Genomic DNA, 16,162 nt, shown 5'->3' with positions numbered 1-16,162 from the left:
TGTAAATTCCTAAATGTGAATGTATAAAAATCTTTGATCAGCTGATAATCTATAATTTAAAAAAATCAGTGTCATACTTTGTCACACCTTAATAAAGTACAGTATAATGCTGGTGATTTTCTGTTTTTGTTATGTTCCACATGCTTCATACAAATGTTTATGCCTGCCTTATCCTTTAATGTTTTGAGATATGCATTCACTTTATGTTCTCTCATTTTCCACATTCTCTATGTGTGTTTCTCAGTTTATTAACAGCCGCTATTAGGTAAAACAAAAAAAAACATGGTATATTTGGCACACTGTAACGAATTAGAGTTGTTTTCCAGTGTTACACAACCTGGCACAGCTGATCTGCTGGTTTCCCAGAAGAGGGCCGTACTGGAAAATTTGATATTTCCAAGCAAAACACAAACACACACAGGCACAGACAGATGAGGAGTTTGCACATACAACACACACTCATGCCAGCACAAGACACGTGTCTCTTACCTTTTGCCATGGAGACTTCCTCTTGAACACATCTCAAAATGGGAGGGGAAGGGCCAATACAAAAACTGGCTGAAGACTGAAAAATCTGTCAGTCTTGAGAGTAATGACTTAGAAGAACAGACATGGGTTTCCGGGACAGACTGTTGATTTGCTGAACCTTTTTACAGAAGCACCAAAAAGAACTGTTACTTTGAAGACTGTATTTTGTTCTATCTTCCTTGATCCTGGACACATTAGTCATATTTCACTACAGCTATCTAGCATTGACAGAGAACCTGGTGGAGTGTTTTGTTGTTTCACAACCACAGGAGATATCCTTGCAGTCTGTGTGTGACTGTGGCCATGTCAGCCGACAGACTGAGCAGCATGTCAAAGGAGGTGAAGCCAGACAGCATTTCTCTGTGCCCTCTGAGCGCAGCAGCTGCCCTGGAGCAGGAGCTGCTGTGTATCTTTGGGACAGGGGATTTAGGGCGCTCTCTGGGCCAGCGTCTGCTCCAGACTGGCTACAGGGTGGTGTACGGCAGCCGTAGACCTCACAGCTGTGGCCTCTTGCCACAGGGAGCTCAGGTATAACATATTGCATGATGTCTTCACAAACTGTGGAATTTAGCTTCTTTTTTCCAGCTTTTTCTTTATGATTGCTACTGACAGTAGATACTTCAGAATGTATATTGCATGATGGTCCTGAGCCAACTCAAATAAATATGTTGATGAAGATCAAAGTGTAAAAAATCAGGTAGAAAAACATTCTTAACAGACTTTGAAAGCTAAACAAGGTCACTGATAATGTTTGTGCATTTGTCTGCAGATGTTTCTGTATTTTTTTGTATGTGCTACTGTACTTTTACTGTGTTTTCATCTTTGATGCAATACATGCATAACTTTATGCTTGTTGCCACACATAAAGACCATACATAATAGGTACATACATAAAGGTTCTGTGCTTCTCCGTGTTGTGCAGGTGAGAAGCCATGCAGCAGCAGCCGAGCCAGCAAGTCTGGTTTTTATTTGTATTCACAGAGAACACTATGACTTCCTGGAGACACTTGCACCTCATTTCAAGGGAAAGGTATCAATGTAATCATATGCCTTTACCTAACATAGCACTTGATTAATTTCTAACTTTTCATCCAATCTGCTGTTTTCAATTTATTGGAAGGTGCTGGTGGACGTCAGCAACAACCTCAAGAAGAATCTATACCCAGAGGCCAATGCTGAGTATCTGCAGAGGTAAAAGGAAATTAGGCAATACTTGAATGACCTGAACCTTTTGGTTGGAATCATCAATAATTGGTGAAACATTAAACATGTTTGTTGTTTGCTGCTCAGGCTGATCCCCGGAGCACATGTGGTGAAAGGTTTCAACACATTGTCTGCCTGGGCTCTGCAGAATGGACCCTCTGATGCAAATAGACAGGTACTCAATGTGTCTGTTTGTGGTATCCTGTTCCCAAATGCCTGTTTATTCTGAATCATATTTGCTTAACATTACTTTATGTTGGCAAAGTATATCTCATTTTGGACCTATTGACTACTGGTTGTCAGATTCTTCCTCCACTGCAAGTTCTCTGATGTGTTTACACAGTGGGGTGTTAACCAACAAGTTAAAACTAATAGCCTCTTTCATAAAGGGAAACATTTCAGTCCAAATGATATTATTAACTTGTTTTGAAGTTTTGGTGCAATCAAATCCATTTACAAATCCAAGTAAAATGAAGCCAAACTGGAGGAGTCAGCCTCATGTTAAGTAAATGCCTTCTCTGAAGTATCCTTGAGTCAATTAATGCCATGTTTTAGATCTAAGCTTCCCATCACATGCTTTGCTTTCTCAGTCTGTACTGCAAAGCTACAGCATATGTGTGTTTTTTTTTAATTTGGTTGTGCAATCTCTGAGGGCAGTAAACCCTCACAGAAGATTGTGTGTGGGCTGTAGTGAAAACGGTTGAGAACCATGGCCTCGGACTTGGAGGTGCTGATTCTCATCCCTGCCGCTTCACACTCGGTTGCAAACTGCCCCAGCGCATGCTAGAGATCCTGGCTCGATGGAGCCAACAGGACAACATCATCTGCAAAAAGCAGAGATGAGATCCTGTGGTCCCCAAACTGTACTCCCTCCGGTCCCTGGCTGCGCCTAGAAATTCTGTCCATAAAAGTAATGAACAGAACCAGTGACAAAGGGCAGCCCTGCCGGAGTCCAATGTGCACTGGGGACAGGTCTGACTTACTGCTGGCAATGTGAACCAAGCTCCTGCTCCGTTTGTACAGAGACCAGATAGCCCTCAACAAAGGGCCCACATACTCCTGGAGCACCTCCCACAGGATGTTGCGAGGCACCCAGTCGAATGCCTTCTCCAAGTCCACAAAACATATGTGAACTGGTTGGGCAAACTCCCATGAGCTCTCAAGCACCCTCGCGAAGGTATAGAGCTGGTTCAGTGTTCTATGACCGGGACGGAAACCGCATTGTTCCTCCTGGATCCGAGGTTCGACCACCGGCCGGATCCTCCTCTCCAGCACCCCGTCATAGACCTTCCCTGGGAGGCTGAGGAGTGTGATCCCCCTGTAGTTGGAACACAACTCTGGTCCCCTTTCTTAAAAAGAGGAACCACCACCCTGGTCTGCCAATCCAGGGGTACTGTCCCCAAACGCCACGCAATGTTGCACAGGTGTGTCAGCCATGACAGCCCAACAATATCCAGAGACTTGAGGTACTCAGGTCGGATCTCATCCACCCCCGGTGCTTTGCCACCGAGGAGCTGCCGAACTACCTCAGTGACTTCAGCTTGGGTGATGGATGGATCAGCCCCTGAATCCCCAGCCCCTGCGTCCCTTATTGAAGACCTGTTGGCGGGGTTAAGGAGATCGTCGAAGTACTCCTTCCACCGTCCGACAATATCCCCAGTCGAGGTCAGCAACTTCCATTGTAAACAGTGTTGGCAGAGCACTGTTTCCCCCTCCTGAGGCGCCGGATAGTTTGCCAGAATCTCTTTGGGGACGACCGGTAGTCCTTCTCCATGGCCTCATTGAACATACCCGAGTTTTTGCCGCTGCCACCACCTGGGCTGCAGCATGCTTGGCCCGGCTGCTGTACCCGTCCACTGCTTCGGGAGTCCCACAAGCCAACCAAGCTTGGTAGGACTCCTTCTTCAGCTTGACAGCATCCCTTACCTCCGGTGTCCACCACCGGGTTTGGGGATTGCCGCCACGACAGGCACCCGAGACCTTACGGCCACAGCTCCTAGCCGCCGTGTTGACAATGGAGGTGGAAAACATGGTCCAACCAGATCCCCCAGGATCTGGTAGAAGCTCTCTCCGGAGGTGGGAGTTAAAGACCCCTCTGACAGAGGGTTTGGCCAAACATTCCCAACAGACCCTCACAGTATGTTTGGGCCTGCCAAGTCTGTCTTGCTTCCTCCTCCGCCAGCAGATCCAACTCACCACCAGGTGATGATCAGTTGACAGCTCTGCCCTTCTCTTCACCCGAGTGTCCAAGACATACGGCCGAAGGTCAGATGACACAACTACAAAGTCGGTCATCGACCTCCAGCCTTATGCTTGAACATGGTGTTTGTTATGGACTAGCATAGAAGTCCAGCAACAGAACACCACTCGGGTTCATATCGGGGAGGCAAACCCAATCACGCCCCCCCAGGTTTTACTGTTGCTGCCCCCCCAGATAATAATAATAATAATAATAATAATAATATATTTATAAAGCACTTTACATTTTAAGAAAAATCTCAAAGTGCAACAAAAGAGTCATAATGACACACAATACAACAGTTTAAAATTTTAAGCGCTAGGGGAATAAAAACATTTAAACTTTTTTTTAAAAAAGGTATGTTTTTAGGCCCTTTTTAAAAGCATCAGACATTTGTGGAGCCCTCAGATGATCAGGTAGGGCATTCCATAGAGACGAGGCGGCTGTTCAAAAAGTTCTGTCCCCAATGGTGCGTGTCTTAGTCCTGGGAGGGAGGAGCCAATGAGTATTTCTGGAACGGAGAGAGCGTGCTGAGATCTGCGGAGTAAGAAGTTCCTTGAGGTAGATAGGGGCATCACCATAGATACACTGATATGTGAGGAGGGAAACTTTATACTCAGTCTGAGCTGAAACAGGAAGCCAATGTAGAGATTTAAGGATTGGTGTGATATGTTCATATTTACGCACTCTCATCAGGATCCCAGCAGCACAATTCTGTACATGCTGGAGTTTCTGAATGCTCTTATTGGGATTCCCGATCAGAAGTGCATTGCAGTAGTCAAGTCTCGAGGAGACAAAGGCATGGATGAGTTTCTCAGAATGACGTAAACAGAGTGTGGGACGAAGTCTGGCTATATTCCTGAGATGATGAAAAGATGTCTTATTTGTGTATGTTTGATATGGGCTTCAAAGGTTAGATGAGGGTCAAACATAACACCGAGATTGGTGACTAATGGTGATAAAGAAATGTCCTGGCCAGAAAATGTAATACAGTTTATGGTGGATGTTCTAATCTGATGAGGAGATCCAATGAGGATGGCTTCTGTTTTTGAGCTGTTCAGCTGAAGAAAATTGTAATTCATCCACGCCCTTATCTCCTCCAGACATACTGTGAGTGTTGATAGTGATGATGATAATGAGGATAATGATGATTGAGTATCAGTTTTCATGTATAATTGTGTGTCATCAGTGTAACAGTGAAAAGAAATCCCCAGATGACTGATGATTTTAACAAGGGGAAGCATGTAAATAATAAATAAAAGAGGTCCGAGAACTGAACCCTGAGGAACCCCGCAACCAATAGCATGTGAAGAAGACCTTGAGCTTCCTATGGCCACAAATTCAGATCTGTCTGTTAGGTATGCGAACCATAGGTCGAAACAAAAGTGACAGACCTGTCCCCGACCCGAAGGCGCAGGGAAATGACCCTTTCAGTCCGGGGGGAAAACTCCAACACTCTCACCGCGAGCAACTCCAGAGTAGAAGAGAGTCCAGTACCTCTCAAGGAGATGGGTTCCAGAGCCCAGGCTGTGCATGGAATGTGAGCCTGACTATCTCTAGTCGGTACCGCTCCACCTCCCACACAAGCTCAGGCTCCTTCCCCCCCAGTGAGGTGACATTCCATGTCCCTAGAGTCAGTTTCAGCATCAGCATCCACTTATGGATCCTCCTGCGGGTGGTGGGTCCACAGAAGGGCGGCCCCATGTTGCTTTTTCGGGCTTTGCCCAGCTGGGCCCCATGGCAGGAGACCCAGCCACCAAGCGCTCGCCAACGGGCCCCGACCCCAGGCCTGGCTCCAGGGCCTGTCTCCGGCTCCCACCATGCCGGGTGACGTCACAGTCCTCGATGTTTGCTTCATAAGGAGTCATCATTGTGTTTTCAAATACATAAACAGTGCATAATATACAATACATAATATATATATATATATATATATATATATATATATATATATATATATATAAATAAATACATAATATACAAACCATGGATGTTTTCATGCCCCAGGTGTACCTGTGTGGAAATAGTGCTGAGGCAAAAGAGGCGGTAGCAGAGGTGGCCACCAAACTGGGTTTCACTGTTCTGGACAAGGGGTCTCTGTCTTCAGCCAGAGAACTGGAGGACTTCCCGCTGCAGCTGTTCCCAGAGTGGAGGCTGCCACTACGCCTGGCATTCGGCCTCACAGTCTTCTTCTTCTTCTATCTGCTTATTAGAACTGTCGTGTCTGCATATGTTGAACAGGGGAAAGACATCTCCTTCAGAATCATGGCATCTCTGGCCAACAAGGTAAAAATTAAGTGTCTTCTAAATTAGCATTTGCCCTTCTTTGAAAGGTAGCCTCCAGGTGGGTTCAAATAATTTAACTTGAATGTAGCGCATGTCAGTCTCACACTAGTTAGAGTAATGTTTATTCTTAATTTTTCAGGTGTTTCCAATTGTATCGCTCATCATGTTGTCTCTGTGTTATCTGCCTGGTGTCATAGCTGCCTTCCTCCAGCTCTACAGAGGAACAAAATACAAGTAGAAAATCAAAATAAGATGGATTTATCTTTAGCATCTACATAAAGATGTATAGTATACATGTACTTTAAACATAGTGCCTTACAAGTTAAAATATGTTTGTTTTAGACGTTTCCCTGACTGGTTGGATCGCTGGATGTTGTGCAGGAAACAGCTGGGACTGCTAGCACTTGGCTTTGCCTCTCTGCATGTGCTCTACACTCTCATCATTCCCATAAGGCATGTAACAGGTGCCAACCACCTCATACTTCTTCCTTCAGTAGATCTGGAATGTCTAGTTAAATTACTTTTGTCATTAATTCTAACCAGAACAAATTATAGCTTTGAACATGGGAATAATCAAAACTGTAACTTTTATTAGGCTATTGTCAGTTGCCAGTTTATCAAGTACACCTAGCTAAAATGAAAGTAGTCTAGTAACAGCCCTGTAATAAATCCTACCTGTTGTGTGGCTTTAATGTTTCGTTTGTGTTGGAACAGCTTTAGAGATGTGTTGATTCCACTTTATGTACAATTTGGGCATGTGGTTTATGCTGCTGTATTATGTTATGCTGAGAGATATTTCTAGAAATCGATTCTTCTCTCCGTGATAAAAATGAGGTTGCAGAGCTGTTGCATTAGATTGCATTATAGATATGCCGTGAACACTAGCAGGTTACTTACTGTATAAAGCACAATAATAAACTCCAGAGTTAACACTAGATGCAATCAGAAAAGAGAGAGAGTTATCCTCTAGCTGTTTTAGCAATGCATAAATAAACATACAAGGACTGTTGTTATAGAAAGGTGCACAAACACAAAAAGTGTAATTTCTTAAAAAGAAAAAGGAACGAAGGAGGGGTCTATATATGTGATTACTTTGCAATTTTTTTAAAGGATTTTTATGTTGTCACTTAAGATTGAGAATGAATGTCAATCTTAATCTCAGAAACATGAAAAATGTGTAGCTGTTGAAGATTGTTTGGTTGTTATGGAGATAACTCAGCTGCTGTGTGATTAAAGTGTGACGCAGTGGTGTGAATTGGCATTACTCCTGAACTCTGGACCTTCGCTAGAGCATTACACTGGTTATTGTGGTGTTTCTAAGTTGGTTGCTATAGAGATTCAAAGTTGTAACCATGGCCAGTATGGTATAGCTAATATTGTTTGTGTGTGCAGGTGTCAAAAAGATATTATTTATAGCAAAATTAACAGGAGCAAAACTGTTACTTGTAGCAGTGGTAATCATAGAGGAAGTAGTGCTATTAGGAGTAGTAACGGCAGTAGCAGAACTAATAGCAGCAGAATAGCAGAGGTATTAGTCTTTTAGAAGCAATTAAGAAAGGTTTGAGTGAGAATGAATGAGCACATAAGGGACAGACGATTCTGTGTGGCACAAAACTGTTAATTGTAGAGATTAATTATAACACACTGGAATACAATTTAAACTTCCATGTGCTACAAGATGCCTGAGTGATATGAAGTAAAGATGCCTTAAAGGAAGTGCAACTAAATTGAATTCTCGTAATGATTTATCTCTAAATTGTCATTTTCATCCTCAGATATTATGTGAGATACAGGCTTGCTGCAGCTACCATTTCAGAGGTAAGACAGTCACAAAGTAGAAAATAAGTATTTTGTTATATAATCAAAGCTTTATATTTGCATAGAGAACAACTGTTTATGCATATGTAATCAAAAACTCAGATGGTTTCAATCAATATTTATTTGTTTCCATCAGCACAGAAGCTCTAAATAAACTTTGCTCTGGTTGTTAAATGTCAATTCAAGATCAGGCTGAACCACACGATACCATTTGACACCACTATGGCCTGGCGCACTGACTCTTACTACGCTATGGGGATTTTGGGATTTGGCCTGTATCTCCTGCTGGGAATAACCTCTCTCCCCTCTGTCAGCAATGCCCTCAGCTGGAGAGAGTTCAGCTTCATACAGGTGGATACTGTGTGTCTGAGTTACATGATATGTGGATATGTTATTTAGTGTGTCTGAACATTGATAATGACACATTATGGGCACAGAACGCTACTTCAATTGTGCAAGATGCTGTGTAAGACCATTAACTTTTCACTGAATCCCTGCATCCTATTTACATGCTGAAACACTGGAGGAAGTTTTTTAAAACATTTTCCAAATGGGCTCCAAACCTAATCTGTCCAACAAATGTTTCCTTTTGTCTGTGCCTGTGTGTGCTTTTATGAAAATGATTAAATGACAGATTGCTTAGTTATTCTATATTAGTTTTCTTAGAAGTCTAAATTGCCAGCAATTTATTTGTTACACTTCCTTAACTAAATGAAAGACAGCAGATGCATCACACCTTTTGTAGCCAACAGGTATGGCACTCTTAGCCCACAAAAGGAAGCTGAATGGCAGATTTTTTGGAGCTATTTCTATTTGATGAGCCAGCTTCTAGTAGAATGAATACAAACAAGCTCATTGGGAGATTTAATTTGGGACATCTGATTTCTTCAACTCTTCACCTTGAAATGCTTCAAATGACAACCAGATTGATGATTCAATTAAGAAAGAAATATATGCTTACAATATTAAATAGGCTTGGTTGTTATTCACTTCTAATTGTTATTCACTCCTAATATGCTCATTGGAAATATTTTAAATTGTGTGATGACTCTGCTTTCACTGTTGCACCTTTTATGTTCCAGTTTGCTGACGTTCAGTTATTGTGGAAATTTATGAGAGGCTGCTGGACCTTTTAAGAATGTGGATACTGGCAGAACAACTACTTTATTTCCATTAGCCAGGATACAAGCTGTAACTGATGAGGATCATTGTGTGCTTCAGTCCAGATGGAAAACAGTTGTGTCGACCAGATAGCTGTTTCCAACTTCCTGTTCGAAATAATCTGTTAAAAGTATATTAGTGATATTTCTATCCTTCCCTAGCTAAGTCTTCCTTAGTGAGTGAGTGTACTTGTACAAACATACATATTTACATTTCTGACCACTTTGACCAGTCACAAAATGTACTGAACTGACTATAGGGAACAAACTCATTCATATATGTAACTGGGTCACATCAAGCTCATTTTCTTATTCCACACCCCTCCCCTTTGCTCCAGTCTCAATTATCACAGTGTTTTAAATGTTAAGTTATTCATCAAGTGTAATCAAGTGTGTCACTCAACTTATTTTTCTCTCTTTCAGTCAAAGCTGGGCTACCTGACATTGTTCATTTGTACCTTTCACACCTACCTGTATGGCTGGGATAAGTTTCTTTGGGTCTCTGGCTACACATGGTACACTCCTCCAGGCTACATGCTCAGCTTGGTGTTGCCTTCTGCAGTCATGTTGTTGAAACTGCTGCTGGTCCTCCCTTGTGTGGACCGGAGCCTTACTCGAATTCGACAGGGCTGGGAGAGATCTGATCCTGAAGATGACAGCAAGAACTCACTGCTAACATAGGGCTATCACAATTATAGACACCAAAACAATGGCATGCAGAGACACAAAGACACCACAGTGACTTGCCTTCCAATGGTGCTATCATTAGGTAATGCTAGCCTATTGTCTATACAATATAAAATTACACCTATTGTTCTCCTTTGTACTGCTACCAAAGGCAACAGAGAAGAATCTCTTTATGTAACTAATCATGTTGGCATTGTTCCATTTCATAAACATGTATAAGATTCAATGGAACTCTGTAGGTTGTCATCAGTTATTTACATACTTTGGACATATGTAGAGAAGTACAGACACACAATAAAGCATCTACTCCATTCAAGCAGCTGCTCTTTTTCTTTGTAAGCAAATGACTTTTTTTTTTCATTTGTTTAATAATCACACTCTCCAATGTATAGTCATTTCTCTTAACAGAGACAGCAACAGTTTGGTTAATTCTGACTTTCAAAGCTTTTTTGTCAATCATCAGTTTACATGTATGGTGAAATGTGTTTCACTGATACATTTGCTGCATATCATATTTCTGTAAATTATGTTTTTGAATTTGGTTTGCAAATTATTTTCTTTTGTGGATCCTTATTAATGTTCACTGCCATGAAATGCTCTGAAAAATAAATGTCAGCTCAGCTGAAAAGTATTTTCTACTCTCTTTTTTTCCCTACCGTCCATCCTGTCTGGAAGTTCAGTCAAACTCCAGTGTTTTCCACTCTGAGTTCAGTGTGCTCCGGCTAATCATCTTGGTCTGATCCCTCTCCAGGGTTCATGCCTCTGACCGATCTGACGCCATTTTCCAAGAAACATTTGCTCCAAGCTGCAGCAGGCTTCTCCCCTAGTCACTACTTGATAGATGGAAACTCCTCCAACAGAGAAGTCTTCTGCAGAGATGGCATAATATTTGGTTGTGACAGTGCAGATAGGTACTTGAAGTCATGCTGCAGCAAGTCATTTTTCTGATTGTGAAAGGAGTGAAGAAAGTACAGAACTTGGAGAACTGCAGGTTGTTACTGACAGATGATCAAGCATGCACACCTTCATGATGTGACATTCGGGAAATTATTTTCCCGAATCCTGTATTTTATTGTGAAGGGTCATTGGGGAAGTGGATGTCACTCAGTGTTGGTGCTTTGTGATTGCTGATTCACTTCACCTGTGGACCTTGTAGACTTTCTGTTCTTATAGCAGAGACTGTGCCGTCACTAGCCGCCGGGTTGTCTGCTACCTCGCCTTGGAGGGTCGTTTTGGATTGTCTGGAGTAAGGAACCTAACCCCGTGTGGCTGATAGAAGGATCAGAGGGATCATCCTGGTCGCAGCAAGTATTTGTGTTTGGCTTATTGACTATTTGGGACTCTTTTTAGAAGAGGAAAACCTCCCCGGTGTAGGGAGGATCCCGCCAAGGAGAGAACCTCGACGAGGGGGACGCTTTCTCTGTTTTGGATTTGAAGTTAGTTACGGACTACGACGGTCAAGACCTCGCCAGTTGTGCGAGAGAGGAAGAGGAACGCACTGGACTCTCCGTGTGCCAGAGAAGCGCAGGTGCGTCACCTCAGTCATTGAAGTGTTCTTTCTACTAACCCGTGTCCTTACCTTCCTACAGTTTCGAGTGGCTGGTCGCCTGGATCCCTGTCCGACCACAGGGAAGCCCGTTACCCGTCAGATGTTGCTCTGCAGACACCCATCGGATCTAGCACACCATCTCTGAGGACCGTCCCGGCAGTACCGCGTTACGGCCCTCAGAGGAACCCTCCACTCCATACACCTCATCCGGTCCTGGACCCACACTCGGTGGTGGCCCACTCACTGACTCTCCCACTCCTTGTAATCTCACAATAAACATTCCTTTTTTTTTGTCTTCATACTCGGACTCCAGTGGTTGGTATTTTCGAAGTCAAGGTCCACATAAAACTAGCTAGAAGCATGACACATGAGTGCATTCAAAACACAGGGCACACACACAAAGCCCCAGTAGGTAAGTAAATAAGAATCTGAAGAAATCAAGACAGGATTACCGTGCTGTAACTATCTGTATCAGTTGGCATTAAATGTCCCAGTATATCTCTCGTTATGAAAAGGCCAAATGCATCATCATTTATTTTTAGGGCCTACAACTCCTTTCCAGACGCCACAAAGACTGTGCTCTTTTCTCTCTGGCCACAACCTCTGCTGACACAGATTTCATCAGATATCAAGCTCTTTAGCAAAAGCTATTTTTTTAAACAAATCGGCAAGGAAGGGTTACATAGGTCCACATCAATTCAGCTTTATTGCATGAGAATGTATAGATGGTGGTTTCCAATGAAAAATTGCTTTGCAGCTGTTACAACACGAAGATGAGTTCTTAGTATAAATTCTGATGATTCAACAGAAAATATATGTGGCACAACAGCTTTTTACATCTGACACTAGAAATTATAGAAGTAGGCAAAGGAAGGAAACACGCACAGGCAGAAATGGGGAAGCAGTGAGTGTACAAAAATCTGTCCTAATCCCTCCAGTGCAAAAACTCCTGACACAGGCTTCAAGGTATGTTCGACAAAATGCAAAACGTAAGATTTCATAGTAATTGTATTATATGCCAACATTTTCTGCCTTGTTAACCTGTACTATAACATTCCAGTGCAAATAACAGTAAATTCATATGTAGCAACATATTATCACATTTACTGGATCAAATGTAAATATTTTCCTCTGCTGTCTTTTGTCACTTATAGATGAAGTTTTTGCTTGTGCTTGTGATGGTGACAAGAAGTGCTGCAGATATTCAAGGTAAAAGAGATATTTTTTCATTTAACACAAGGAAGCTTCACAGTAAAGTACTATGTTAGACAGTTCACAGGAGTTTGTTGCCTTTTAACCTATTCTTAAAGTTACTTTACTCACACAACATGCAGTCCTTTAAGAAAAAAAAACAAGATTTTAAATAGGGTTATTAATGATATGTTGAATAGGTTATCACTACAAAGTTTGACATACTTTGTTATATTTGTTGGTTAAATTTGAACACTTTATGGACAAAAAACAAATAAACATTCTACACCCGTTGTCTTTTCAGATCTGTCAGGAAAAATGTTCACCTTCCCTGCACAAACCAACAGAGCTCATGTGAGGCTGAATACACAGAGACGGAATTTTAGCACCGTAACCGTCTGTCACAGGTAGCACCGAATCTGCCATATGCATAAAAGTTTCCATTGCATCATTGACTGTGAAAAGTCTCATGCATAATAATGTCTTTGTAATACATACAGGTCCTTTACAGACCTGAAAAGAGACCACATCCTTTTCTCTTTGGCCACACCCTCTAATGCCAATGACTTTCTGATTTTCCGGGATGCAAAAAACAAGGAGATAGAGCCCCATATCAGGGATCAAAAGGTAGAATACGGAGGGCCGGACTACAAGCTGAACATGTGGCACTCCATTTGTACCACATGGGATTCTGGCTCTGGACTGGTCCAGCTGTGGTTTGATGGACAACCTTCAATTCGAAAGTTCATCAGCTCTGGATCAAACATCAGTGGACCTGTTATAATTATTTTAGGACAGGTACAGTTTCATTGAAAAGCACCAGTTAATGATTTTTTTTTAAGCAAATGCTGCAAATGCTAACATTTGATTTGTTGTGTCTCTCTAGTGTATATATTTCAGATCACATATTGCTCAGTTTAATTACTGTGTTTCAAATCTCTAAAATGGCTACAGGAGCAGGATTCCCACGGTGGAGGGTTTGACATTAACCAGTCTTTCATTGGTATGATGACTGATGTCCACATGTGGGACTACATCCTTTCCCCCTGTGAGATGCAGAGCTACGTGGATGAACTAAACTTCACTCCAGGGAATGTGCTCAACTGGAGGGCACTGGACTTTCAGATTGTAGAGAGAGTGCTGATAGAAAATAAACTAATAACATGTCACTAGACCTTTAAAACTAGACCATCAATGTCAAGCATCAGGTTTTTTAATGCATATATGCCCAGTGTTAAGTATAAATTAGAAATGTCTGCATTTTATATTATACAGTGGTTTATTATAGGATGGCTTCTGATTTCATATCTTAATACAATAATCACATGAAATGGTGATTTAAGTTGTAAGTTGTAATTGCTAAAGTACAAACGTGCTGGCACAAAAACAGGTACTGGTAGTAAAAGTACAGTAAAAGTTTACTGTTCTGCCTCTGTTAGAGGCTGTGTACAATTTATGATAGACATTTGCATTTACCAATATTATATTTTTGTGATACTTTAATGTTCTATAGAAGTTTATTTTTTCCTGACATTATTGTATAAGTTCTTATGTGAGGATTCTTATTTTGACCTGCATTGACTAACAGGAAGCAGCAAACTCGTGAAGCAGAAAGCTTGTAACACAGCAAGCCTTGTAATGTTTGTGACACATTTAAATTAATCCTTCTTCTAAACCCTGTCGAAAGCATTGGCTGTAAGTTCAGTTAAATCATTAATCTGTCCAGTTTATATTACGGAAGAGTATGTAATCAAAGATATTTGTGATTGCCGATCACAAATTGTGCTAAGAATGCTAAGATTGCGTGAGAATGCTCCTAACTTGCTTCTGAGTTAGCCATGTATCTGTATACATTTTACTTGTTAAACTGATAAGTTTGTTACAGTGTTGATAATTTTCTATATTTCTTTTATTTCATTTACAGTTTTACTCTGTTCAATGGCCGCAGAGTTTGATTGTGTAAGGCAAGGCAAGGCAAATTTATTTGTATAGCACCATTCATACACTACGCAATTCAAAGTGCTTTACAAGGAATATAATTACATTAAAAGCATGGAAAAGAGCATTTAAAAACAAAGACATTTAAAGTAAAATAAATTTAAATAAAATAAAGTAAATTAAAATAAGATGTAAAAGCACATTAAGAAAACAAGAATGAACAATGTGTGAACTACACATTGGACTATTAAAGGAGCAAGGTGCTCATATCCTGGCTCTTGAACAGAGTTTGGCTTGCTGTTTACTTATATTTCTGCAAAAAAAAAAAGCAAAACGTATAAAGAGAACAGTACATTTACATTTTTTGAACATAAAAATATTCTGCCTGGGAGTGCTAAGAAAGTTAATGAAGTCATAATTAACTGATGTGCTGGTATTGACAAATTAAAAGCAAATCTATCTTTTACCTTGTTGAAAGAAATTTTTTTTAAGTGGTTATGTTAGAGGACAGTAAAACTGTAGCTTAAAAAAAAAAGAAAAGTGAAGATTCAATGTCATTCTGTAATTTGTGCTATTGGTTATGATCAGAATCATTATTATAATTTTTTATGTGTTATCTGTAACCAGATGAAATTCTGATAAATGCAGCTTCAGGTTAGTTAGTTTTGATATTTATTTACTTAGTCACTTGATTTGATCTGGACCGGTTATTTTTTTTTAGAAACTGAAAGAAACAATAGCTTAATTCATTGGGATAGCACTAGTTACTCCCATATGTGCAAACAGTGGAGTGGATATTGGTAGAGGACTTAAGTTTCACCATGTTTCATCACTTCTCCAAGTTAAAAAGTCTCACACACACGTACACACACTCGTGGACTCCTGATTGTTCATGAGAGTTGTTGTAAGCTGACAAAGGCTCAAGTATGCGAGTATCTCACTCAGTAAAACAGCCAGTCTCTCTGCAACAATATGTGGTACATATTCAATTGACTAAAACAAACAGTTTTGGTCAATAAACATACATCTTGTGTGTTTGTCATCCATTTTTATCTAAGAATTACCATATAGAAACAATCATAAATACTGGTAATGATTATTACTCTGTCAATTTTTTTTTTTTGGCCTTATGTTCAAAAACAAGAAGGCAGTCGGGATGAGTAAATAAGTTCTAGGGGCAAAGACGGGAAAACCAGTTCTTCTACAATAGCTTACACACACTTTCACGTGGAAGTTTTGGTTGACATGTCATTCTGTGCTAACAAATGCTGCCAGCTCTTCGATCAGTAAAACTACTATTTGTCTCTAAACTGGTGATTACAAAAGCGATTTTTGTGATGCATAGCTTGGGACACATAAGTTACATTTAGTCTCCGAGGAAGCTAAAACTCATGTTCCAACAGTAAAAACCTGCTGCTTGTTGAAAGCTCATGAGAAGAAACTAACACATATGAGAGTGAGTGGGTCTATTTAAATTCCAAATCCATAGCAAAATTCACTTGGAATACCAAGTATGTATGTGATGATGTGTGTATGTAGTGTATCTAGAGGGAGTTTCTTTGA

General features: G+C 40.9%; 2 protein-coding genes across 3 annotated transcripts; both read left to right on the top strand.

Moving 5' to 3' along the window:
- Nucleotides 1-469: 469 nt before the first annotated feature.
- steap4 (STEAP family member 4) lies at nucleotides 470-9,968 on the top strand. The gene is made up of 10 exons (XM_026316972.2): nucleotides 470-1,056; nucleotides 1,451-1,558; nucleotides 1,649-1,719; nucleotides 1,819-1,906; nucleotides 5,978-6,256; nucleotides 6,396-6,490; nucleotides 6,599-6,709; nucleotides 8,032-8,074; nucleotides 8,261-8,425; nucleotides 9,658-9,968. The coding sequence occupies exons 1-10, from the start codon at nucleotides 832-834 to the stop codon at nucleotides 9,913-9,915; spliced, it is 1,443 nt and encodes a 480-aa protein (XP_026172757.1). The 5' UTR covers nucleotides 470-831; the 3' UTR covers nucleotides 9,916-9,968.
- A 2,369-nt stretch (nucleotides 9,969-12,337) lies between these two features.
- Nucleotides 12,338-15,065, top strand: LOC113136296 (C-reactive protein-like). Of its 2 annotated transcripts, none has more exons than XM_026316974.1 (5): nucleotides 12,338-12,436; nucleotides 12,625-12,679; nucleotides 12,966-13,068; nucleotides 13,162-13,459; nucleotides 13,616-15,065. In XM_026316974.1, exons 2-5 carry the CDS (start codon nucleotides 12,625-12,627, stop codon nucleotides 13,832-13,834), a joined length of 675 nt encoding a protein of 224 aa, XP_026172759.1. In that variant the 5' UTR covers nucleotides 12,338-12,436; the 3' UTR covers nucleotides 13,835-15,065. The 2 variants fall into 2 exon arrangements, with proteins under 2 accessions (XP_026172759.1, XP_026172758.1); XM_026316973.1 differs by having other exon boundaries at nucleotides 12,364-12,459.
- The last annotated feature ends 1,097 nt before the right edge of the window (nucleotides 15,066-16,162 follow it).

The sequence above is a fragment of the Mastacembelus armatus genome, chromosome 16 (assembly GCF_900324485.2).
Source record: "Mastacembelus armatus chromosome 16, fMasArm1.2, whole genome shotgun sequence".
Taxonomy (NCBI): domain Eukaryota; kingdom Metazoa; phylum Chordata; class Actinopteri; order Synbranchiformes; family Mastacembelidae; genus Mastacembelus; species Mastacembelus armatus.
The sequence above is the reverse complement of the archived record's forward strand: the minus strand, read 5'-3'. Positions and strand labels throughout refer to the sequence as shown.

What these genes read in the sequence shown, in the direction of transcription:
- LOC113136296 (XM_026316973.1), top strand. Translation starts at nt 12,439, where the DNA reads ATGTTCGACAAAATGCAAAAC. An exon ending in AAGTGCTGCAGATATTCAAG is followed by an intron (nt 12,680 to 12,965) that starts GTAAAAGAGATA and finishes TTGTCTTTTCAG; the next exon opens with ATCTGTCAGGAAAAATGTTC. An exon ending in ACCGTAACCGTCTGTCACAG is followed by an intron (nt 13,069 to 13,161) that starts GTAGCACCGAAT and finishes TAATACATACAG; the next exon opens with GTCCTTTACAGACCTGAAAA.
- steap4 (XM_026316972.2), top strand. Translation starts at nt 832, where the DNA reads ATGTCAGCCGACAGACTGAGCAGCATGTCAAAGGAGGTGAAGCCAGAC. An exon ending in AATGCTGAGTATCTGCAGAG is followed by an intron (nt 1,720 to 1,818) that starts GTAAAAGGAAAT and finishes TTTGCTGCTCAG; the next exon opens with GCTGATCCCCGGAGCACATG. An exon ending in GAGAGTTCAGCTTCATACAG is followed by an intron (nt 8,426 to 9,657) that starts GTGGATACTGTG and finishes TCTCTCTTTCAG; the next exon opens with TCAAAGCTGGGCTACCTGAC.